Source organism: Eublepharis macularius, chromosome 14 (genome assembly GCF_028583425.1).
Source record: "Eublepharis macularius isolate TG4126 chromosome 14, MPM_Emac_v1.0, whole genome shotgun sequence".
Classification (NCBI taxonomy): domain Eukaryota; kingdom Metazoa; phylum Chordata; class Lepidosauria; order Squamata; family Eublepharidae; genus Eublepharis; species Eublepharis macularius.
Genome location: NC_072803.1, coordinates 48916484 through 48943105, shown reverse-complemented (window position 1 = coordinate 48943105; position 26622 = coordinate 48916484). Strand labels below are relative to the sequence as shown.

At 44.4% G+C, this 26622-nt stretch overlaps 1 protein-coding gene across 6 annotated transcripts in view; it reads right to left on the bottom strand.

Annotated features, from left to right (window-relative positions):
• The window catches only part of EHMT1 (euchromatic histone lysine methyltransferase 1), a 148390-nt gene that overhangs the window by 49533 nt on the left and 72235 nt on the right, over positions 1 to 26622 (bottom strand). For 5 of the 6 annotated variants that reach the window (XM_054997507.1, XM_054997509.1, XM_054997506.1 and 2 more), the window contains 7 exons: positions 25465 to 25552; positions 20670 to 21229; positions 11095 to 11254; positions 8056 to 8192; positions 6593 to 6775; positions 2198 to 2278; positions 596 to 676 (listed from right to left, as the gene is read on the bottom strand). In XM_054997507.1, the coding sequence (XP_054853482.1) occupies positions 596 to 676; positions 2198 to 2278; positions 6593 to 6775; positions 8056 to 8192; positions 11095 to 11254; positions 20670 to 21229; positions 25465 to 25552 (1290 nt within the window). The remainder of the gene's footprint in view (positions 1 to 595; positions 677 to 2197; positions 2279 to 6592; positions 6776 to 8055; positions 8193 to 11094; positions 11255 to 20669; positions 21230 to 25464; positions 25553 to 26622) is intronic. The other variant, XM_054997511.1, reaches the window with a different exon arrangement.

Below are 26622 nucleotides of genomic sequence, written 5' to 3'. Positions count from 1 at the left end.
AGGTGTGCACAGCTTCTGACTCGCAATGCCAAACTGAGCTTGATGCAATGCATGTGTGGTAGCTGCCCTCCAGGGGCTTGTCTGTTTGAGTACCCTGCCTGGAGAATGCAGAAGACATGTTTTGCAGCCCACAGATAGTCCCAAGCTCATCCTCTGCCGTCTCCAGTTAAAAGGATCTTAGGTAGCCAAGTGCTGCTAAAGCTTCCCAATGCCTCTGAGACCCTGAAGAGCTGCTGCCAGTCAAGGTACTGAGCTTAACAGCCCAACGATTCAACAGATAGCTTTGTACGTCTGTATGCAGATCTCTGGAAATTCCATTTGAGGCATCCACTGGATAGGGAGGGAAAGTGTCCCAAGCAAGATGATGGGAGACATTTGCTCTGTGTTTGGGCAAGTACCCTCTCCCCCCATCTCCCACTGCTCAAGTGACAGCCTCGCCTCTGTGGCCACTCTCATCATCTCAGCCAAGGTGGAAAGCAGCACTTAGGACAGGTAAGAGGAAAAGTTGCGCAGGACACTGGCAGAAACACAAGCCACAAGCCCTCAGCCTTGAGCACAGCCACCTAGGCGGCCATCCCCTCCAGTCAAACCTTGCCTGAATTGCACCCGTAAGTGCAGCAGGGCTCCTCGGTTTACAGCCAGTCTCGGTGACCATCAGCTCCGCTTTCCCTCCTTCCTGCTCGGGCAGAAGAGGAACGATGTCCTGTTTACTGTTTATTCATTCATTCACATCTGTTTCCCACCCTGTACCCATGAATTCAGATCTCTTTCTATATATCTCTCTCTTTCTATATATATATCACCTGATCATCATATTGTGAAGGTGATGTAGAGATAACACAATCTAGTGGGGCGGGGAGTAACACCAAATCAACAGAGGTTAAAATCAGTAATAAGGAAGGTTATGAAATCGGTGCAATTAAAGTTTTAATAACAGACTGAAATCCACCATCCACCCTTACTCTGCTGGGACCAACAAGTAAAAACTGGTGGGACACTTGAAAAACTTGCTACTGTTTAAGCCATATCCACAACAGGTAAGTTATCTCTAGAGGGTTAATGATTTGTTTTCAACCTTGGTATTAGACTGCTAGTTCAAGAAGAAGGCAAAATTACAGGCCATGCTTATGTGCAATCCAAAGACAGACATAAGTGGGGGGGGGGAGGGTATTTTAAATTTTCCGGCAAAAATAGCTTCTAAGAAAGTTTGTAGATGGTGGACAAGACTGGGGATAACATGAAGAAGCAGGGTTTCTTTTAAAACAAATGTGGCAAACTCAACGTATTTTGAATTTGAATGATTTTTTTCATCAAGATAAAATCAGTGGTACCTTAAAGACTAACTGGATTTGTTCCAGCATAAGCTTCCACAAATAAGAGACCACTTCATCAGATGTATGAAGTTAGTCTGAAGTGAGCTCTGACTCATGAAAACTTATGCGGGAATGAGTTTTGATACTCTTCAAGGTGCCACAGGATTCCTGTTTTATTTTGCTAACTAAATGCATCTCTACCCATCCAACATTCTCTTAATCAAGGAAAAAGTTGAGTTCAAATACTAAGACTAAGGCTACAATCCTATACATACCTACCTGAAGCAGTTCTCATTGAGTTGGAAGGGACTACCTTACAAGCTGATCTATATTGGACTGGACAACGTTTATTAATAAAGTGTGTTGGGAGTCTCTTGTTGAAGTTCTATGTATGTATTTGCATGCCATTTTTTGGTAATAAATTGACATATGCACCTCCCAGGTATTTGCAACTTGCAAAGCAAGCCAATGAACTTCATGGCAGAGCAAAGATTTCAGCTTGAGCCTCCCACATCCAAACCGAGTAAGTGTCTCTATGGATGTGAACTCTGAAACTCATCAACAAAAAAAGAAAGAAAAGAAAGGATGAATGATGGAGGCATGACATGGCCAAATGTCAAGGCAAAATCTGAGGCATGCTGCAACTACAGTAAACTCTTATTATAAGTGGAAATAAAAACTGAGAAGAGAGGCTCAGCACAGCCTGCTAGAAACAGTATCATGAATGAACAATTGCTGCTAAACTAAAAAGATCAGCAAAACAAATAAATTTTGCCTAGGGTTTAATTAATACAGGCTTGGAGGTGTGGTGAGGTTCTCCCTATCATGCTTGCAGTGTGTGCAAATAGGAAGATAAATAAAGGGGATCCAAAGAAACAACTCACCAAGTCAGACTCGTCACCGTCTTCCTCATCTTCTCCTGATTCTCCAGAGTCTTGATCCTCTTCGGACTCTCCATCGACCATCTACAATACCCAGAGAAACCCTGTGACACCTGGTAAGGTGTGTGCACACTAATATTCATGCCACCAGATCCTCCTCTTCCTTCCCCATCACGCATCAGGGCCTTCTTCAGCAAGAAGCTGCAGAACTCTTAAAGACTTTAGGAGATGACCTGGGAACTACCCACTCCACCTCACTATGAACTCACCACTTGGTTTCATACTATTACCATAGCCTCAGCCTTCTTCCCCACCCCAGCAAAACAGGAACGGCAATATTGGTCTAACATAATGGAATGCAAGAAGTTTACTTATGCTGAGATGTCATTTGAGTCAGGCATATTTATTACATGTTTCCTAGACTTGTTCTAAAATACAGCCGCCTTGGTGCATTCGTACATTTTAGAGCCAACTGGCCATGATTTATTGTTTAATCCTGTGGTTGCTTTATTTTGTTGTGTTAAAGACTGTGTACCTGCCTTGGATAGCAAGCTTAGAATGAACCTGTTAACTCGTACAAGACAATGTATAATACTGTTGGAAATTCTCAATACTGGCTCTCAGTTTCTGGGTTATTATGACAGTATGGAAAATTGCTCTCATGTCTAAACTGACTCATCAGAACAGAATTGTAACCCAATGAGATACAAGGGCTGATGAATTCATGGAAAAATGGGCTTTGTTTATAATGTCATGGAATGATAGCAATGGTTTTTCTCCTTTTGTGTTTTTGAAACTTTGTAACGCGTGATCATGCTTTTTTTGTTGCATTTTTCTCCTCTTCTTTGTCAATGAAGTTTACTAAGATCATATATGCGAAGTGCTTTGAACACTTGAAAAGTGCTAAATGATTGCTAGGGAAGCAAACAAAGTTGTCTTATGCAGAGTTAGACCACTGAATCATCTAGTCCAGCTCTGTCTACCCAGACTACTGGTGACTCTCCCAAGTTTTCAAATCAAGGTGTGGGGGGGGGGAGCATTCCCTATCTGGGACCTTCTGCATACAAAACATATAAGCTCTAACCTAACAAGTAACAGCCTCGCTATCCTTCCTGGCAGAGGCTGTCAAGGAAGTGAACCCCAAACAACAATCACTCGTATAAACCAACAAGCCAGTTACTTTTGTTATGAACAACATTAATTATCTTGCTTTTGAATAAGACAATGGATTGGGATCTGTTCACATAATTATGTTATTAAGTGTACATGCAAACATAAAAATATAAAGGAGTATACACAGTAAGTATGCAGAGCAGAGAACTGGCACAGACTACTGGTCCCTGCAGTGTATTCTTTTATTTCTTTTTTCCCTCATTGTTAGAATTTATATCCTGGCACATGGCTTTTTAAAAAGCCCTCAGGGTGGTATCCATGTGGTGCTAAATGTGCATTCGCCACTGTGCAGTGTGTGAATCACCCCAAAGGGAATTGGTTTCCTCTCCCGTTCTTTAATTCACATGGCAAGTCTAACTGCAGAGGGAGAGCGTTTCAAGGCAAAATTCCATTCTGAGGAAGAAGATTTGCAGTCCTATAAGGAAGTGCCAAGCCTCAAGGCTTCCTTGCTCACTCTGGTGGTTGGGGTCTAAGCAACAGGTTGGTAATGGATGTTTAATCCCTAGCAATTTGTATTCCGGTTAAAGTGAAAATAAACCTTTCTGTCCTTTACAAGAAATTGGATGTTTGTAGTCCTTTCCCAGATTTCCTAGAAGGGAAGCTCTAAGGGCTGTTTCTGGTGTGCCTTGAAATGCATTCTCTACATATCTAACCAGGTCAAAGCATGTAGAAGCATGAGACTTGGTTTAGAAAAGACCAGGAGTGTGCATCCCACAATGCCATGCATGTAAAGACATAAAAATAGTAGTGGATCAGGTCAAGGTATCAGGTATCACAATAAACCATGGTTTATAAACAATCGTTTGATCAAACCTACATAAACTGTAACGTACAAATGCAGACAGTCCAACCAACTGGGGTTTGTTGAATGGCACCAAACTGATGGGTAGGATTCAGACTAAATTTTCTGCTAATAGAAAGTGAGGTGTAATTTCTGCCAATTCCTCCTTCCTGCTGCAGACCCCTAGATTTGTCTTTCATGCCATTCCTAAGGGTCCCTTGTTCTCCAGGAGCAGTATTCTGGGGAGATCAATGGGGTTCACAGGGAATAGGGAGGTAGAAAAGTTCTGTTCCACTGACGCAAGTGCCTTCCATTAGCGGAAAATTTAACCTGGATCCATCCCAGTATTTCATACCAGGATTTCAACTTGTTTGTGGGCCAATTAGTATATACTAATTGTGGTTTGTGCACTGAGGTGTCACAGTTTGTTGAGCAATACAACACCTCGTGACATGGGGAATACTGAGAAGTATAAAGGGGGGCAAGAAACAGACAAATGCCGTTTGTCTGCAAACCAGTTTGTTACTTGCATCGGGTAGATTAACTAAAATTTGGTCCTTGCTGTACCCTCTGTTGTCCATATGGTTATAGCTAGGACACAGGCCTTTTCTGTGCCAAGTCCAGCCCTCTGAAATGGCTTGCCAGCGTGGGTTTGGAGTGCCCCTTCCCTAGCTGCATTCAGGGAGGCGTGTGAGATGGTTTTGTTTTGGTTCTATCTAAGTGTTCATCCTGGTGCAGCCCCAAAGACATCCATTATCCTATATCTGGCAGTGGCCAATCAGATGCCTCTGGAAAGCCCACAGACAGAGTTTGACGGCAATGGCCTGTCCTCACTCTTTGCTCCCTATTAACTAGGGAGCCAGTGTAGTGCAATGGTTAGTGTTGGACTAGGATCTGGGAGATGCAGGTTCGAATCCCCGCTCTGCCATGGACGTTCGCTGGGTGACCATGGGCCAGCCACACTCTCTTGACTTAACCTACCCCATCAGGTTGTTGTGAGGATCAAATGGAGGAGAGGAGAATGATGTAAGCTGCTTTGGGTTCCCATTAGGGAGAAAAGGTAGGGTCTCAATAAAGTAAGTAAAACTAGTACTAAAGAGTATGCTGCCTCCTCCAAGTATGGAGATTCTATATATCAAACTCTCCTGAAAAGGTAGCCAAAGCAGCTACACTAAGTTCTAAAATGATCACTTTCCCACAGTAATCCAGCAACTTGGCTGGATATGAACTGACTCAATAAGGGCTAGCATTGCCGATGTAGAGGGTATCAAATTCAAAAAGGCCCACTGGAAATTTTAACAGGAGAGATGGAAAACATGCTCTTCCTTTGAGCAATTAATGTTACTCAGAGAGGGAAGATCCAGGGGTCAGACCAGGAACAGGGACAGGCTGACCAGCCCGACCCACAATGGATCAAGACAAACTGGAAGCAGCACCAGTCAGCATCTGGCAAACAGCCAGCAGCCCTCCCTGAGCCTGGAGGGTATCTAAAGCCCCTGCCACAGCCTCATTTGGGACCAGAGCTGGAAATGCAAAGACACTCACATTGTCTGGGGAACAGCAATAATTGAGCAGAACTAACTTCCTCCTTCAGAGAGCAGGACAGGGGAAATGGTGAAAGAGGCACAAGGGAGTCTCTCCCCAAGCCCAAGATAAGATCTGCTAAACATCTGACATTATTGCACCCCTCCCCCTTTGTGAAGGGAACACTAGAACTCTGAAAACTGTAAAAATGGCCCCAAGCGTATCCTGCAGCAAAAGAGGAGGCCCTTGGCTCTGGAAGGGAGGCCAGTGATGAACTAAGTGCCCTGCTTCCCACTGGGGAACGCTTGGGTACCTAGCTGGTCCCTCAAGAAGATGGGGCTTCCATCCTCTGCCAATGACTTCAGGAGCCTCTCTCGCTGTCTCTCTCACTCTCAGACACACAAGCACAATTTTGGTCACTTTGAGCCACATTCTCAGTCTCCTCTGACTCAGAAAAGCTTTTGATCCAGGGTTCCCCCAACATGTTGCCTGTGGGCACCATGGTGCCCACCAGTACTTCCCTTGGCAGCTGCCAAGCTTTTCAGAAAGTGTGTGGGGCGACAGCAAGGCAGGGCGTGTTATTGGCTGCCCTCAACCAAATGAAGTGGTTTTCCACAGAAGGATCAAGAGAACTGGTAAGCACCTGAGCTTCCATTCTCCCTTCTGGCTTTCCTTCTGCCCAGGAGGTGTGCGGTATTACACTTGGCTCGGCGTCCTGTGGAAGTCATTTTGAGTTTGGCTCCGTCTCCTGTGGAAGTTACTTTTGGTGTGGTGCTCACCCCCTCCTCTCAAAACTACAAGTTTGCCCCAAGTCAAAAAGGTTGGGGCCCCTCTTCCACACCATCAACTATGGTCTACCTTTGCACTGTTCATTTACAAGGACAAAAACTAAAAATTCCCCCCAGTGGCATCCCAGTCACCTTTCTGACTTTGCTGACATCCACAGCCCCTTCCTTAGCCGTTCGGTTCTCCTCTGCAGGAAAGGCAGAGGGATGCTCCGCCCCACGTTCATCTTCCTCCTCTAGCTCGTCCGAATCTTCCTCTTCAGAATCCACCTCTAAGCTTTCGCCATTTACATGAGGACTAGCGTCACCCTTTTCACCCTGAATATGCCCAGACAGACAAATCGCAAGGTAACGTCATCAACAACTGTGCGCGAGCATCCAACGAGAACCTACCACAGTAAAGTTGTGCAAAAACATCCATTTTTTTCTTCTTTATCCTGTTTTCCAGGGAGCCCCAATTTGCATGTTTTACAACAAAAAAGCAAAAGAGTGTAGATGTTTTGTTTATAAATGGAGGGAGTAACTCTCGTGTGGCATACACGGGAGCATCCTGAGAAGGGAGAAAGTGCTTTTATTTCTGCTTAACTAGTTTTATATTATATTTTGTACTGGACCCAAAGTTTGGATGAAGGGCATAGAACACAGCCACCCTGCTGAAGTTAAGCAGGTCTGGGAGCGGGACCTGAAAGCGAACCCTACGGAGCCTGCTTTGAATTCCTTGATGGACGAAAAAAGGGGTATAAAAGTAATAAAATGAAAGGACATGAATAAAATGCGGCGCACTGTTGCCTTGCACATCAGTTATGAACAAAATTAGTCACGTTTAAACAATGAACGCATCTTTGGACATGTCTGTGGTATACAAAGCATTTACCATTATCTAATGTTGTACACTGTCTAACATTAAAAACTTTATAGTACATATTTTGAATGAGTGACTCCTCGTCTTAAAAAGTATTTCACTTATTCCAAAAGAAAAAAAAATATTTGTTTTTCACTGCTTGGAAGAAAAAAAATGAACAATTTTTTTTCTCAAAAATGTTTCAGTTTTCCTCCCAGACCTTCATATGTCAAGTTGCCACTTATATATAACGCTGCTGTGCTGCAGAACCACTCATGTGGGGGTTTTGGCAGCTGTCGGGTTGCTACAGGGCTTCAGAAGGGACAAGGCGAGTGTACAGGAGTGTTTAACAGTATTTGTGTGAACAGGCCCCAGTGAGCTTAATGAAAGCTAGACCATTTACAATTTACACACACGTTAAAGAGACTCTTCTGTAACCAAAAGTGTGGAGAAATGGTCTCCAAGAAATGAAGCGGTCTAAGACTACGCAGCCTGAAAACACCGCAGCTTAAAGGCTGGTCACGGATGTGCCAAAGAGCATTCCCCTCTCCACAAATGTCAGCAGGGAGGAAGAAAGGAGGACCAGAAAGGATTGATCACCTTTTGTGCCAAAGGACGTATTTCTTGCACAGCAGATGCTACACTTTGTAATTGACTGTCACATCACGTGGAGGCATTCCTAGTCTCTATGTAGGTAGGTAGGGCAGCAGTAAACCAGAGCCTTCCTCTGCCTACCAAGCCCATCTCTGGCTCTCACCTTGCCACCTGCAGAAGCATGGGTTATGCTCTTAAACATCTCAATCACAGTCCGCTGTTTTAAAACTTTGGTCTTTTTCTTGGGAACTAGGCTGTAAGTTCCCATTCTTCGTTTTTTCTTCCGAGACACTGAAGCAGCTGGATGGGAGGACAGAGAGAAGAACATCGGGGTAAGAAGGGGGTGACCACCTCCTGGGGTGGAACCAGAAGCATCCAACAGTTCATGAATAAATACAAAGCAAGGCCACCCAGACGGAATGCTGGATCTCACTCTCACTCCTTTCGGAGACTGCTTTAGTCAGAAAAGCAATCAAAGAGCTAACAGGCAAGTGCAGCCAGGAACTTGAGTCCTGAGCAACGGGGAGACCCATTCAGAGCTCTCCACAACCATGGCTCAATTTTCTAGACTCAGCCAGCCAGCCTCTCTCCTGCCCTCCAGACACTGCAGAGATCACAGCTCAGTGCCTGACGCTAGTCTTCAGAGAGCATGGGCCAGTGGTACAGGCATTACAGGATATTTGAGAGACTAACACAAGGCAAAATGCAGCTGAGGAGGCTCCACTTGGGATTTGAATAATTTTAGTGCTGTCTGTTGTTTACAATTTTTACATTTTTGGTTGTAAATTTATTGTGTATGTTTTGGCTTGTAAAGGCCAATGGCCATATACAATAAATTTACCTACCTACCTACCACTAATGTTCTTTTATTTCAGAATGTTTCTGCACCAACGATGCAGACTGCATCTGACAGCAATCTAGTTTCACTGCCACAGAAGCCAGGTACAAAAGGTGGTAACGAAAGGAGAAAACAGCGACAACAGGCTCGGGAGGTGGCCATGCTCCTTCTCTACCTCAGTTGCCTAGGAGCACCGTGCCATTTTCTAAGCTCCAATTAAGCTCAATTCAGACATCACAAACAGGAGATGAAAAAGGAGAGGTGTAACTTGAATTCTTAACCAAGTTTAAACTGTGGTTAAGAATCTTACTTATTGGGAAGAAGCTAACCTCAGCGTATAAAAGACACCTGTGTTCGAACGTCACAACAGCTCAGATGGTTGAACGCTTCTGTTTTCCATCTTGGCATGCCATTTGATAAGAAGGGGGAGACATACAAGCCTAGCAATTAAATACGTTGGTGCTTCTCATGGACAAACTCTGGTTTGTTCACAACGTCTGAAATGACTCTAACAGATGTCTGGAGCAGGGCTGGATCGAGGGGGGCAGGGGGGGTAGCCTGCCTCCGGCGCTGCCAAAAAGGGGGCGCCGGGCTCGGCTGCCAGCCCACAGGAGCGCGCCACAGCTTCCCACGCAGGAGGCTGAGCGCAGGATTGGGAGGCCCTCGCCAGCCCCGCCGATGGGGCAGCTAGCTTGCCGCGCCCGCAGGACCTCCCAGCCCTGCACTCAGCCACCCGCGCGGGAAGCCAGCTGCCCCATCAGCAGCGCACGCTCTTGCCGCCGCCGCCACCAGCTCCACGGCGCTCTGTGCTCTGGGGCAGCCGGCTTGCCGCGTCGGTGGCACGGGGCAGCGGGGCAGGCGAACTGCGCGGAGGGCCTCCTAGGCCTGCGCTCAGCCGCCCGCGCAGCAAGCCGGCCGCCCCAGCGCACAGAGCGCCGTGGAGCTGGCGGCGGCGGCGAGGGTGTGCACTGGGGCAGCTGGCTTGCCGCGCAGGTGGCTGAGCGCAGGGCTAGGAGGCCCTCCGCGCGCGGCAAGCCAGCCGGCCGCCCCAGCACACACCCGTGCCGCCGCCACCAGCTCCGCAGTGCACCGCCACTGGAGCGGCCAGCTTGCTGCATGGGCGGCATGCCTCCCGCCCTGTGTGATGACATCACAAAAGTAACGTCATCACGCAGCGCCGGGAGCATGCGCACGTGCGTGCGCACGCACACACACACACACACACCCAGGCAGGGTTGCACCGGGTGCCTGCACCCCGTAGATCCGGCCCTGGTCTGGAGAACTTAGTTTGGGACATCAGAGGAGAATGGCAACGTTCAATAGCCACCCATTGTACATTCTGCAAAGAGACACCAGCAAACCAAGCACACTTCAAGTTATGATTATTTTACTATTCACCTCTGCAATAAGAGGAAGAAAGCACCCTATGAACTCATCTCATAGACTGAGAATCTTGAGCCTTAAACCTGCAGCTAAAATCCTAATAATAACTGAATCCTATGTATGCTTACTCACAGATAAGCCCTAGATGTTATGGGAGAGGCAGGGCCCAGGTAACGTCTAATGAAAGAAACAGATTGTCTAACGCTATCAAACGCATTTTTATTCTGCCCATTCTCCAACCACCTCAGGTCCATGCTTCTCCCCTTCTCCATTTCATCCTCTCAACAGTCCTATGAGGTAGGACAGGTTGAGAGAGAGGAAGACTGATTTATCCAAGATCAGCATAGAGACATGAACCTGGGTTGGTCCCCACTCTATCCTCTACACCACAGTGGCTCTCAAATGACACTGAGAAATTCTAGATTCCTCTGATCACTGTAAGCAACACCCAAATGAAAGGTGTTAGGATGGGGAAAATGCAGAGTGCACTGAAGTTATCATGTAACACCATTCTTTCACCAGGCGTTATGGAGAAGTGTCAGGGGATTGCTGGTTGGTAGCAGACATATATCTCTCTGAAGGGTCCATGTTTGCATAGGAACACAATCTGCATATCGGGGTCTTATATGTGGAAATTAGCTCCATGTCTGTTACCACTGAGCCTTGCATTGAACAGGCAAGAGCATACACTGCGTGAGGTTGCACATGCCCAGAATTCGGTTTAAACAGAACTCTTTGCCAATACTTGCGCAATGTTAGTAGCTGGGGTAGAGATACTAACTTTGTGCGGACCACACGTGAAGAGGACCAATTCAAATGAGATGCTGGGAGTAGGCAACACGACACAGATAAATCATTCTGGCCACCAGAAGCATGCTGACATTGGTGCCAGGTTTACAATCTAGGGGTGTGGGGGCTGGTGGATTTCAATCACCCTTTTGCCCCACTGAATCCAAACACAGCCCCCCTCCAACTTTTTACCTGTCTGTGATTTTGAGGCGGCCACATAGCTCTGATTCTGAGGTAGAGATGAATGAAGGCCAAGGACAGAGGGCAAAGGTGTAGGCTTCCCAAATTCCAAAACGTGTTTGTTACCGTCTTCCTTGGGTGCTTTTGCTTCTTTGGGGTCTTTACTTGCATTCTGGGGAACAGAAATTAAAGGAGCCTTTATATGCTTGTACAGAGCTACTACTGAAGGAAAATGCATAGACGTGCAAGCTGGCAAGCAAGCAAACACATTTAAGATAATCTTCCCAAAGCACACAGTTCCTTACATTCTCTGCCACTCCTAGGTCTCATTCTCTTCTCTCTCCCTTTCACAAATGGGAGACAGAAATGCTCAATCCAAGCCAAGTATTCTGGTCCATCTGCAGCCCAGCCCATTTCACAACTCTTCTAGCCACCTTGTGTCCTTGCAGACTGGTGTCAAGAATCAACATAGGGAGAGGGGTCCATGGCCTGACAGAAAGCCATTTCTGACCAGGCATTAGATAGATCCCCTGCGATGTTACAGAAATCCATGGAGTAACTTCCCACTTCCTGCCCCGCTACTGGGGCCGAGAGGCATTGTCACAGTCTTCTACCTCCTCCAGGAGATGCACAAAAAATGGATAACATACTTAACACAATGGGGGAGGTCACTAGAGGACATCTTTCCCAGGGACTCCCAAATTCTGCACCATTGTGTGCAATGTCTGCACATTTATCACACCCAGCCTTTCATTTTTATACACAAAGGTTCAACTTGAAAGTTTCAGGCCATGAAACAAAGAGATCAGAGCAATGGTAAATAATGAAACAGCACTAGGCCAGAGTTCCAGAAGCAACATAGCTGCTCAATGAGACACTCACCTGAAGAGGGGACAAAAGGAATATCATCTCCCAAGCAAATGGACAACACCTTTTCCATCCAATACCCACGTGCTGATTCATGTCAGGAATTCGTCTCGAATATACTCCTCCTCCCTGGGCCAAGAGGAGCTCAAACCATGTTCAGTGAGCCCTCAACTATCAACTGGGATTCAGGCCACAGCTCTCCTTTTCCATCCCGGTCCCTCTGCCTACCAGCATTCCTCTTACAAAAGCCAAGCTGGCTAGCAAATGGCAAGATGCAGGAGACCAAAATGGTAACCAATGAAAATTCGTTCTGTAGCTCCATTTGCTTCTCCTTTGTTGACTTTTAACACTCTAATCCTTTCAGTGGCACAGAACTGTTTAATGAATCATACGAACAAGTCTTATTGTTTGGTCCTAGGGTAGGATGGTGCCTCAGGGGAAGAACACAAGCTTAACATGCAGAATTCTTTGGTTCCATCCTTAGTGTCTCTAGTTAAAAGTAGCAGGTGTGTGCTGCCTGAACTCTGGAGAGCCACTGCCAATCAAAGTAGATGCTACTGAGCTAGACAGGCTCAATAATATGATTCAGAATAAGTGGGCTTTATATTTCTGTGATCTGGATGGTTAATAATTGGATGGGAGACCTCCAAAGGAGACCATGGTTGCAGAGGCAGGCAATGGCAAACCACCTCTGATAGTCTCTTTCCATGAAAATCCTGCCAGAGATTGCCATAAGTCAGCTATGACTTGACGGCACTCTCCACCACCATATTTTCTTTATGTTAAAGCAAGCAAGGCTACTGATGCTGATAGTTTAAATATGGTTCTGATTTGGGAATCACAGTAATTAAATGAATTTGTAATGACCTATATATCACCAAGATAACGGCCGTGAGTGTAGACAACACTGAAACTAGTTAGACCAACGGTACATGGTAGCATATTTGTAATGAAATTTGATATCTCAGTTTGCTTACATGTTAAGAAAGCTGAAAGATACTTTAAAAATGTAATTACTATTATTTTTTAAAAGTTCTCATCAGTTCAAAACATTGTAGAGGAGATTGCTTAGGTCTACCTCTCCCACCTTTAAAAAAAAAAAGAGATGGATCTTCTCAGATCTTTCCTTGCCTGCCAGTAACAAACATCCAGATGAGGCTCCTTTAGAGCACAGATTACTGAAAATAACAACAACAAAGGAAAATTGCAAATAAAGCATGGAAAAAGAAGACTCTAGACAAGCCCAGAATTGGCAAGGCAAAGGGCACATAAACATCCATTGCCACATTTGTTACCAACCAAGTTCTCTGGGGATTGGGAGGGAGAATCTCTCCCTCTTCCAAAACCAGGCCATGTAATATATTTTCTTATTAGGACCAACCAAAAGTTCACCAAAAAAGCAAGCTTCTGAGTTCCCAAAAACTTTTTACCAGGCTGGACATTCAGTATAAAAAAAACAAGAAAAAAAGTGCAAGGGTGAAGAGACGGAAGAGAAAATGCATTACTAAAAAAGGTCCTAAGAGATAAGGAAGAAAGACGCTACTGTTTTTGGAATTTCTCTATAGATCTTTGTTCCTGAGTCAATGAGACTCTGGTGGCAAAATGCAGGACAATAATAATCTGTTCATAGTATAGCTGCTCTATGCATTTCTGATTCTGGAGACAGAAAGGACAGGGAATGACAAATCTGTAAGCTTTTCAACAAGGGAGCATCTTTCCTATCTGTAAAGCGATTAAGTCGTGTTTTCTTTTTTTAAGAATAAAAAATAGCTCCAACGCTCACCAGCTTGCGTGTTAAGCCATAATGATGAGAGTGGCCCAAATGTCTACTTGGAAAAGCTTTAGCAGAAACCACATCCTTCCTCCATAAGGCATGGAAAAACAATGGAATTCCCAGCAGGGCACTATTCTTAAAAGCCTTGTGCAGAACTTGGTAGTTAGATTCTAACAAGGAAATGGTAATACATCTCTTCCCTGCGCCCTTTCCCTTCCGGCTAAAGAAAGGCAAAGACAAATAATGCTAGAATTGCTCTGCAAGATTAGCCCATATAATAACAACCGAATACATTTCAGCATTCAAAGCACTTTACAGACATTATTTTCAGGTAATCTTTGTAACAGACCCATATTATTGCAGATAGAAAGAGGGGGCTGAGTCCGAGAGGTTTTCCTCAGACCCTTTAGCAAGTTTGTGGCAGACGCAAGCTTTGTACCAGGGACCTCCTAAATCCTAAATCATTGCTCATGTAGAGCCACGACAGCACTACAAAAATCATATAGCCTAGCATCCGTTCCCAACAGAATTTGGCCCAGTGCCCTGGAGAAGCTCACAAGCAGGCCATGTATGTGTTATCATTCCTTGGTTGTTTAATCTCAGAAATTTGGTCCTCAAAGGTAGAATGCCTCTGGACACAGAGGTTCCATTTAGCTACAGAGAGTAAAAGTCATTTTCCATAAATTCATCTAAATCCTGCTATAAGATAACTGAACTGGTGGCCATAGTCCTAGATCATACCAGCTAATTACATATTGCAAGAAGCTGTATGTATATCCTTTTCTCTGTTCTAGAACTGAATGGCAGTCAGTTTCATAAGGTAGCCCTGAATTCCAGTATTTCTCCAATCTGATCATTACTTTATAATCCTGCTGCTAGTCACCAGTGGTAAAAATCCTCCCCCCAGAACAGCATCTCCTTTTTTTTCACTTGCTGGTCCTCATCAGGAAGTCTGAGCAAACACCTTAATAAATGTGCCTGGGAATCAAAATACACTAAAAAGGGACAATGGACTTTGGCTCACTGCAAAGTTTCCTGTGATTTGACATACTGAGCACTCATCTTTTGAAAAACAACACCTGCATGGCTACAAACCTTGTACCCGCCACTGTGAAAGTTAAAGCAGCAGCTTTCCTGTTCTTTATATAGTGTTGCGAGAGCCAACACCTTGCGTGCTCACAGCCTGAATAGCAAACTGGCCTAAATAAAAAGAAAGAATTTGGCCTCTTTGGTATCTCTGGTTTTTCAGGCGCAAACAGAGAAATCACCCTTACCCAACATCTGGGTAGGCCCTGCACTATCGCACTTCAGTAACTAGACAACTGTGCTACTTTTGCTGGTGGTGCAGATACTGCTGGAAGCACAGGCATAACTCAAGGATCACTGACCGAGTAAGATCGAGGCCTCAACGCTCAAACACTAACGCCTAACCCTCCAGGTGGAAATAAGGACACGTTATGTCTTCTAGAAATACTCTTTTTCACGCCAAGATTCATTCCCCTCCCCAACTAGTATTTATTTATTTGATTTTTATATTGCTTCTCTTCGATTAAGAACTCAAAGAGGTGCAGATCAATAAACAAATTACATCAACTGAAATCAATACAAAACATAATATATATCCAATAAAATTGCAGTAAAACGTGCAACACAATACAGATACATAAAACCACTTTAATCCCAACCCAGGCTATAAAACCCTGCAAATGAACATAAATTACAGGTAAATACAATGCTCTGCAAATCAACTATGCCTCACAATAACAAGTATTTAGAGCCAAAAGCACACCTGAATAGAACTGCCTTCCTGAGTCTCGGAAACATCAAGAGATCCTGCTGAGCACGAGTGCCTTCCGACAGCGTGTTTCAGAGGGAGAATAGCACAATCATGAAGGCCCTCTTCCCAGTGGAAGAAAGTCGTGCTAACCTGGGAATGGGAACCACCTGTAAGCTCCACAAAGATGAATGGGGGGGGGGGCGTTCATAACAGGAGAGGCAAACCCAAAGGTGTGAGGATCTCAGGCAATTAAGGGTTTTAAAGGTGAAGACCAACATCTTGAATTGGATTTGGAGACCAACTGGTAACCAATGCAGCTGCTTCAAAATTAGTGCCATACGAGCTGACTGTGATGACTCAGTCGACAACCTAGCAACCGCATTCTGTACCACCTGAAGTCTCTGGAGCATCATCAAGGATGGTCCGATGTAAAGCAAGTTGCAATAGTCTAAACAGGAGGTGACCAGCCATATCTGTCAGACTGATATGGGGAAAGTTGTTAGGCCTGACAATGATAGAAAATGCTATTCTAGCTACTCTGGATTCCTGTTTGTCCACAGAAAGCTTAGATGCCAAACCCTCAGAATTTTCACGGAGTCCACAGCGGGGAGCTGGGCTCCATCGAGAAGTGTGAGTAATAAATTCCCCACAATCAAAGTTCCTCCTAGCCACATAATATGAAAACTGAGGTTATGTGACTGGAAAGAACTTTGATTGTGGAGAATTTATTACTCTCACTACTCGATATATATAGAGAGAGGGAGGGATGTGCATAATAATGCACATTGGGAACAGGATCAATCCCTGCAGGACCCGACAATTTCATTCCTACTGGGATGAACCCTCATGCCCAGTGCGTTATTATACACTGCAGAAGGCTCTCGTAGGATTGCTACTCCTTGAATTAATTTCCCCACCCTATCTTACAATACGTTAACATTTCATGTTAAGCTGTGCCAGCTTTGGTATACAAAACGACAGGCGACACTGCTTTTTACAACTGTTCTTTACAACCAGCACATATGTTGTTTTGGGTGTATCAGAGGTCAAGGTTCCCTCAGCCCCATGAAAGAGATTTAAATTCTTGAGACCCATGGGAGAAGGTTGAACTATGAAGAATGACAATTCTGGAGCACACTGGAGTAAATGAGCCCCCAAACATCCAAGATTTCCCCAGAAGCAAATTAAAGAATGTATTAGGGACAGCTGTTTACCAGAGGCAGGTCCCAGAAAGTAGGAACCATTCCTGGTCAGTGATGTGAGCTTTCCAGGCAAATTTAAATCTGAAAAATTTCCAAATAAAAATTTAAATAATGTTAGCAAATTTTAAATCATGTCAGCAACACCATGGAGAAGCCTGGAGCATGTACAAGCACTGGGGTTTGTCCATTCTTCATATCCCACAATCAGCTCATCTAACATGACTGATCTGCAGCACAACTGCCCTGACCACTATAAACAGATTAGATTGATGTGGGGCGGAAAAATTTCCATGGAAAAATATAGCATTAGAAAATTCCCTGAAAAAAATCCTTCCCCGCATCATGGTCCCGGGTAAATACAGACAGTGCAAGAGCTAATGGTGTGGCTGAAAATGCCACTGCGTGTGCAAAATGAAAGGATCGCAATGATCCCCGCCTTCCCTGCAAAGCCACTCCTTGTACAAGAAGGGCCCTTTTGATCTCTCAACTCTAAGAGAAGAAAGACGGTTCTTGACTCTGTCTCCAAGGCAGCACATTCCTCTTGAGGACCAGCCTTCCTCTCGGTGCACCAACAGCTTCTGTCCCTGATCTTTTCGGGACCAGAATAACTGGTTCCGAAGGTTTTCGGGAATTGCTGTCAACTCCCAGAAGCTCAATACAAATAAGAGAGCCGGGCAGCATCCAGGACACAAAAGAGAAATAAGCTTCAAAACTGGTATCCGAAGAAGTGGTGACTGGATCAAATGCTCTGCCCATATATATGTTAATAAGAATGTCTTCCTGTTGACGACGCCTTTACCAGGCTCTTTCTCCGGAGAGCACAAGGCAGAACTCATAATTCTCTCATTCTCCATTTTCTCTTCACAAGAAAACTGCAGGGCACCACAGAGAAGAAACGGTGTGAAATGTTAAGTCATGGCAGAGAGGCCCATCAGCGGGGACTAGTCATGTCAACAAAAGGGAAGTTCCACGTTCAGAGGCAGCCAGCCTCAGAATACCAGTGCCTGGAGGCAACATGGGGGCAGTACTTGGCCTCTATGCCATTGCTGGCCTTCCAGAGTGACCGGCTGGCCACTGTGTGAGACGGAACGAGATGGATCACTGGTCTGATCCAGCAGAACACTTTATTTTTTAAGCAAATCATTTTTAAAAAGACATTGAATAATAAATTATTTTTAAGTGCTTTTACTTCCACTTTCCGCTTCCAAATTTCTCCTGTATAGGAAAGCTAGGACTCAGTTCACACTTGCATGACCCTCATCCCTACCTTTCCACTCAGAGTCTCTCTTCAGGGAAAGCCAAAGTCTCTATCAATTTCACCTCTCTGCAGAGCCCAATTCCTCTTCACCTCCCTGAAGGCTCTGTCAATTTCACCTCCCCTTGGGGGAGGCAAAGAGGAAATTAACAAACCCTCTGAGGAGCCATCTTTGCAGGCTCTGTCTTTTTAAACTACACTTCCCGGCTAGCTTTGTGTCTCCCTACACTTGAGTGTTCTTGTGTAAGAGGTCTCGTGTAGAGAGACTCTCTTTGACTTAACATTCAACTATTCAGACCAGAAGGCATTGCCTCCAGATGAAATGTACTATCATGTCCCACAAGCCCAAATTTACTTTGTACGGTGACCCATCCTGGGCTGGATCAAGCAGCTGAAAAAGTACTGGGGGGGGGGGCACCTCATTGTGGAGGTGCAGAAAGATGACAGAAGTTGGCAAAGAGGTGGGTGGCAAGTGGCTCAGTGCAATACATCTCCACCACCAGGCAGAGGGCAGTGAGGCACTGCAGGGGGCGGGGCAAGAGGTTGGGATGCTGCAGGAGCAATGCTGAGACAGAGCTTATGCTTTCTCTCCTCCACTTGCTTTTCCATATGCTGAACAGCTCCCACCTACTCTACAGCCTTCCCTCCCTTCCAGCTACGATCTCGTAAAGTTACTAGCTGCCAGACAGCTCTCTATCCCTCATTGTTGTTGTAAAGGGCAAGGTGAGAATGTGAGAAGCTGGCAAAGAAGAAGAGGAAAGAAAAAGAAGGGCGCAAAGGGCAGGATCCGCAATTAGGAATGGCTGGACTGAAACTCACTTCCAAAGGCTTCATGATCCACTTTTGGGGCCCGACCCACTAGTTGGGAAACACTGTTTTAGATGGTATGGGCAATGCAACAGCCCTGTTCTTGGAATCAGAATCTCTTTTTTTTCATGCACATCAACCCTTGATGTCACACTACTCGAACAAGGAATGGCTGCGTATAAATGCAGCCCTGGAAGCCTGCCCACTTGAACACAAGAAGCTGTTCCATCGAATCGGAATCCTGGTCCATCTAGCTCAGTATCACCTATAGCAGAAGCTGTTCAGGGTCTAAGGGAGAGAAAGATTCTTACCAGTGCTGATGCTGAGACATTCTGCATGCAACAGGTATCCTTTCTTTGCCCTGGATTATAGTTTCTCCTAAAAAACAGTTCACTTAACAAAGAGGGAGGATGGGTCTGAGAAGGCCAGAAAGCAGTTTCCTTCAGGGTTCTGGTACAAAAACTTGCCCCTAAATCCCACACACAGCTGTCAAAACTATACTCAAGGGAAACAAACTCTAGCTTGAAACTGACTTGTTAAATAAAAAGATGAAAGTTTTTTCAGTGTTTCTGCAGAAGCTCTGCACATAATTGAACGGGGAAGAGCAGGCTTACCGATTCCTAATTGTCAGAAATCCCAGGTAATGCCTGGAATTCAAAGCCTCTTTTCATCTGGAACCTGGCTTGATATCCATATGCTTCTCTGCCCACCAAAGAACCTGCCATGGGAACCTAAACAGTTTCAGCATCTTCTGGCCTGAATTGCTGTCAAGCCATTTGCATTAACAGCGAACCTAAACATTCTGACTGCCATCCAGAGTGCATCTGCCAAGCTGGGGAGGGGGAACATTTGGAAAGCATTTCCAAAGGTCATTCGCAACCATTGCAGTCCCTTTAACAAGCCAGCCCAAGTCCAAGTGATTTAAAAATATTCCAGGTGGTGCAGTATTAAAAATACCCTCACAACGAACACAGGCCTGTTAGCCAGACTGCTGGACTTTCCTATGCAGGCTGCTTAGTATTTACAAACACAAGGCCCGCTCGCAGCCATTCTGGGAAAAATGTGGAACGATTCTCAATGAGCAAATAAGCAAGCAAGAAAGAAACACAAACAAAAGCCAGCAGCTGAAACAAGCCCTAAGTGTGATACAAGATTCACATTAAGCTTTGTTGTACAAAAGGGGAAACTATCACTGCGGCTTTGCAGGAGTTGCTTTGCGTGAAGAGGATCCCAGCCCAGCTTCAATCCCCAGCATCTCCAGTTGAAGAGTCTCAGGATAGCACATGATGGGAAAGACCTTTGGCCTGCCTGAAGTCTTGGAGAGGAAGCAATAAGGAGTTGGTTTGATTTAGCAGAAAGCAACTTCATGGGTTCAAATCAAAGCTCACCCATAGGATGCTCGGAAGATGCTGCCAAGTATGTCAAAAATGAAAGACAACTGGGGTTTCTAAGGACCATACTGCCTATTAGAGAAAACACTTTTGAATGGAAATTTGGGGGGCGGGGGGAATCCAGCAAGCAGTCCTTAAGCCAAGCTGAATCCTTGTATTGCACGAAGATCATTCCCTTCTCAGGGAGATGGAGATGAGGCAAGAGGTAGATTACATGATGTACCAGCTATACTGTTTATGAGTGAATTGAATGCAAACCAAACAGACAGCATTTGACTGCTACTACAAGATTACACAATCAGAGATTTTTTTATGTTATAGAAGATGTCATTCAGGATCGAGGTAGCTCTTACCAAGATGACAGCACAGACAGAATTCAGTTGCAGAACTACATGACTTGGACAAGCACTTGGAGAAAGGAATCACACCACACACTTCAGCTCGCACTTACCACCTCTCACACCAACACAGAACCACTGGGGGCTCTCAGCAGCCGCTTGCAAGTATACTTTACCAGGCTAGAAGTGGCCTTGGGCATCGTCTTCCGGGCTCGATGGACCTTGACGCTGGCATTTGCTGCTGTGGCTCTTTTTGCCTCCACGTCTTTCCCACCCTCCCGAAACTTGGCTGGTGAGGCAGCCTGCCCCTGAGAAAGGGTGCTCAGTGTTCTACCCTTGCCTGCTCCTGCTGGGAGAGTTTTTGCAGCATGGCCGGTGAGGGAAGCAAAAGCACCACTGGTAGTCCTTACAGGGGGCTCCTGGGCTGTCTGTTTCGGTAAAATGTACCCATTGCTCCCTGTGATGGAAGTCTGTGTGAAGTCATTTGCTTTTATGTGGTTCTGCTTCCCAGTGTCACTGTCTCTTTCAGAAATGCCATTCTCCGCTATCCGGCTCAACTTAGCCGTGGAGTCCCCGAGGCTTGCTTTGATATTGTCCTGAGGGTTTCTAGCTGCATTGGGGTGGCTCTTGGTTTCATTGCGTTCACAGGACCCGTTGGTTTCACCATCTGGGGCCATCTTTGGTTCCCCAACTTGTTTTTCTATGGCACTCTCATCTGCTGCCATAGCATTAAATCCTGGAGATAGATAAAAAAGAGAAGAGTTATAAGATTAAGCAGAGGAGGAAAGGCAGAATAGACAAATACAAGGCAGAAAATCAAAAGAACACAACAAAATCCCAGATTCAACTTGGCAGGTTTGGGTTCTATTCTACATAGCACTCAGCTTGGATTTATAAAAAGTACTCAGTGGACTAAAAGGGGCTCATAAGGAGAATAAATGGAAGCTAGATACTGTCAGCTCCTTTCCCGACTGAGTCATAAATTGGAAGGAGGGCCGCAAAATTACATTGCTAGAAAAGATAGTCTAGGACTGTCTGCCTACTAAGCATTTATATGAACAAGGGATCCCACACCCAAACCAATCAATCCATGGCCATTCTCTTTGGTGTGGTGATCTCTATCAAGAAAGTATTTATGTCTGGACTTTCTTCATGCATGGAACTCAAGGAGACAAAAAGGTTTCCCAAGATCTAGGCACTGACACAGAGACAGTACAGTATTATAACCACAGTATCTGACTAGGAGAGGGGAGTCCTAGGGTTAAATTCCTCCCTCAGCCATACTGCGGCACTGAGTGACCTTGGGCCACTCGACCTCTCTCAGCCTAACCACATTAAAGGATTTTTGTGAGCTTAAGATAAGAGGAGAATAGTGTATACCGCCTTGAGTTTCTAGGAGAGAGAATAACACTTCACTAGATTGACCTAGGCCTACAAAGTGTGTTATTATTATCCTTAGGACAATCACCTTGTGAGGAGGGTGGAGCTGAGAGAGCTCTGGAAGAGCTGCGACTGACCCAAAGTCACCCAGCTGGCTTCAAATTCACATCAGGGGTGAATTTGTAATAATAACCTTAGTAATAACCTTGTGCTTATACACTGCTCTTCAAGACAATTTAACACCACACTCAGAGTGGTTTACAAAGTCAATGTCATTATTATCCCCACAAGCAGACACCCTGAGAGGTAGGTGGTGCTGAGAGAGCTCTGAGAGAACTGTGACTGACCCAAGGTCACCCAGCTGGCTCCAAGTGAAGGAATGGGGAATCAAACCTGGCTCTCCAAATTAGAGTCCTGCCACTCTTAACCACTACACTATTCTGTCTCTCTCTTGCTCTACTTCAACAGGAAAATGAGGATAACATGAGATAAAGCTCTGCCTGTTCCTTCATTCACCTGTTCATTCAACAAAACCTTTTCTAAAGGCCATTTTCTAGATTCCTCCTCCAGCAGGATGAGGTACATTCTGACTAGGGTAGGGCCTTCACAGCACTACAGAACAGTTTCTGCCATCACGTCTGGCAACCGCCTTCATTGGTGGCATTTAGGTGCCAGGCAAAGACCATTTATTGCATCAAGCTCTTGGCTGACCTGCCTTGGTGTTTGCATTTCATTTTGATCTCTTACATGTGTTGTTGCTGGTTGGTTTCATGAATTTTTAGTAAAATTTTAGTTTATAGTTGACGGTTTGTTCTCAAAACAAAGCTATTTGGGGAAAATTCGTACATGAAAAAAAGAGAAATTGAAATTTAATTTTATGAAAGGTGGCCCCCAAGCAAATTTGAATCCTGATAACAATGAAATGTTTGCCCACGGTTTCCTTCACAAGGCTGCAAAAAACGTTCTCTCACTGTAAGATATTTCATCTGTCCTCTAGTTTTGTATGTAGCCTGTGAATGTACAGATCTGTACAGAACGTTGTGCTCCGTAAACTGAGAACCTCTTAAATGCTGGGCGGCACCAAATGTATTAAGGAGCCTGACAGTAAGTAGGTCAGTTCATGTAGCACAATACATTTCTAGTCCCTGAACTGTCTGTAAAACACAACACCTTATCAAGAATACAAGTTGGCCATTCCTGCTCTAGGTTAAGGTGCTAAGCGTGGTTTCTTTAGAAGGGCTAGTTCTAGATTCAGACCAAAGGAAAACACTATAATGAACAGACATGAACATTATTTCAAACTGGGCATCTTTCTTTAGCCTTGTAACTTCAGACATTTCTAGGGAAAGTTTCCTTTGATAAAAAGGCAGACATGGAACTTCAGATGACAGGCACCCACTGTTCATCCCTATATCAAGTTCTTCAACTAATCACATCTGGAGTAGAAACAAAAGTCAGTATATGTTTCAAACACATTTTGAAACTCCAAAACTTAACCAATTTCATTTTGAATGTTTTCTACACATAGACTATCCCTCTTAAGAGAGCATGAACCAAACCAATGCTGCCTACTTTGCTTTCATCCAAACAAGAGAAAATGTAGCTTTTGTTTCCTTAGAACGGCAGGCAATTAAAAATTTAAAATTTTCAGGAAGGCAGACAAAATAAGTCTGTTTTGTCTGAAGCCAGACACTGTGGTAGGTAGTTTAGGGCTTGTATAGAACAGTGGTTTCTCTAGGATCGAATTCACATGTATATTGTAAAAAAAAAGAAGGTTGCGCATTAACCAACCTGTACAGTCACAGATTAATTCAGAAGCCCAGTAAAAATGCATTTAAAACTACATGAATTTAATATAGCATAAACTGATACTTGTGCATTTAGAAGAGCAAGATTTGGGTCCATTAGCATCTTAAAGGTCAACTAAATTTCCAGGGTATGAGCTTTTGAGAGAGAGCTTTGACTCTCAAAAGCTCATACCCTGGAAATCTAGTTGGCTTTTAAGATGCTACTGGATCCAAATCTTGCTCTTCTACTGCAAACCAACATGGCTACCCACCTGAAACTTGTGCATTTAGAACTGTCTTTTAAGTTTTCACATGTGCACACCAACAACAGAAAGAGAGCTGAACAACACATCGGGGTTCAGCCTAGAGTGCATAGCAGACAGGCAAAAGAGTCTCTTCCACCTAAAAGCTTTTCTTGCAGCAACTACTGGGTCCTAGCAACTTCAAATCCTTTAAAAGGAAATCATTCAACTTACAGACTCATAAAGAGAAACGGAGAGTGTGTTCTCTCTCAGAAAGAGAGTTAGGTACATTTGATATAAGTTAAGACAGCTGGGTAAACAGAAGGTTTGGCAAAGTGATGGAAGAACTGGACAATCAAGGGACTAATGCAAGGCACATCTAACCCTTAGTCAAGTGGACACTGGAAACAATGATTGAGGGCAGTTATGTCAAATATGGACAAAAGCACACGGGGCATGGAAATAATTCCTGGAATGATAGCATATGGCACAATTCAATCCATTTTCGGTAAACAGCAATGCTGACTTACCATCCCACATATTAAAATAACAGATCGTTCACATCGGCTTATCGCTTCTATTCAACCCCTTGCTCTGAGCAAACTGAGAATGAAACCTAGGAATGCCAGGCTACAGAATGCACAAAGACCTAGAGATAGGGCCTTTTCAGTGGTGGTGACTCTTACTCAAGAGGTTCACCCGAATTTTGGGCACCAGGCAAAGAGTTTTCTGTTTTGTTCTACTTTGGGTCAAGTTTTGTCTAGCTTTAGTTTGGTTCTCCAGCTATGGTTCCAATCAATCCACGCAAACCCTCTGTGATTTAGTTATGTTTGGAATTTGTTTTTATTTCTTTAGAGTAGATCATTTATACTAATATTATCATTTAGATTATCCTACTGCAAACTACTTTGTATGATTAATTTGGAAAAACAGGACATAAATTAGTAAAATTCTTTTATGAAAACTGAGCAACATTATATCGCTTAAATTTTACCGCTAAATCTACTACCCAAATACATACATCTTTTGAGATTTACAGATCATAAAATGAGACAGTAACTCACAACTTAGGGGGCAAGAACATAAAACAAAAAGGAGACATGTTTGGAATTTGGTTTCCCACGGAATCTTCTGGAAGATGATGCTGGAGCTATGCTGTTTGTCCCAGGCACTTCCTGGATGAAAGACAATACCCAACCTTGGGAACAATGCATAACCTTCTCTGAGCACTTTGGACAAAGAGCTGAGGACAAGCGTGACATATTTTCATCCGGCTTTGTGTGAATCATTAGAATTTCACAAGAGGAATACCAGAACAGCACACTGAGCTCCTTGCCAAGCATCCGTAGCACATCAAGGCAGCTAAAACTACCAAGATGATTTTGAAAAACAATGAGGAAAACAAAACCTATGTTTACAATCTTCAAGTCTTCATCATCGCTCACAAGAAGTTCCACTGGAAACCCTTACAGCCTTGCCGAAAACTCTCTGTGGGCTGTGCCACATGTGCACCAACTCCACTGGCAAGGAAATTGCAGCCCTACACTGAAACGTGTACTCACCTTCCTCCTTATTGTTGGTGATATCTTTCAGCAGCTCAGTCTTCATGCAGTTCTCTCGTCTAGTCTCTCCTCTACCCAGCAGAGCTCGCTAAATGGGACAGAAACAATTACCATAACCAAAGATTCCTTCTCTATGATTTTTCATTCCTTTGTTCATGTATTTAAAACATTTGATACTGCTTCTCCAAAATGCCAAGCGGCTTAACAAAATAAAACAGAAACAAATAAAAAACAATAAAACAACAACAAAAGAACGTTGTATCAATCAAATGCCTTTTGAAAGAGGAATGTTTTGCATCTTTTCCCAAAGCTTAAGACGAAGGTAGCTTCTCAACCCTCAAATGGAAGAATATTCCAAAATTAAGGAGCCACCACCAAAAGAACCCTGCCAATTGCTATTACTGTCGTCATTAGGGAAAGTGATGGCACACACAGAAAGGGGGACTTAACATAAGAAGAGTCCTGCTGAAGCTAACCATCTATGTAGTTCATCTAGTCCAGCATACTGTTTTACACAGTGGACAACCAGTTGGCCGGGAGAGACAACAAACAGGGCCGCAGCAAGCCTTCCCTTGATGCTACACCTAGTACAGGTATTCAGAGGTTTGCTGCCTCTGTATATGGCGGTTCTCTTAACTCTCCGTGGTTAGTAACCATTGATGAATCTCTCCTCCATCAGTCTGTCTATCTCCCTTTTAATTCACACTCATGGCCATCAGTACCTCCACACTTTAATTACATGACAAAACTGAGGCTATCAAACTTTGGTCGCATCATGAGAGGACAAGATTCTCTGGAAAAGGCAGTAAGCGGAAGGCAGTAGGAAAAGAGGAAGACCTAAAACGAGATGGCTTGACTCAATAAAAGAAGCCAGGTCCTCCAGTTTGCAGGATCTGAGTAAGACTGTTAATGACAGGACATTTTGGAGGTCTCTCATTCATAGGGTCGCCATAGGTCGGAAGCGACTTGACGGGACATAACACAAAGAGGCATGGCCTTTGGTCTGTCCTGAACCTACTGCTCTGATCTTAATTCATATGAAATGAGGCATATATATAAAAATTAAATTAGCAAGACACATTGCTGAACAGGCCGTGTTTTCATCCTCAAACCAGAAGCAAGATTCCTGGTCAAGAGGCTGCAATGTCGGGCACTGAC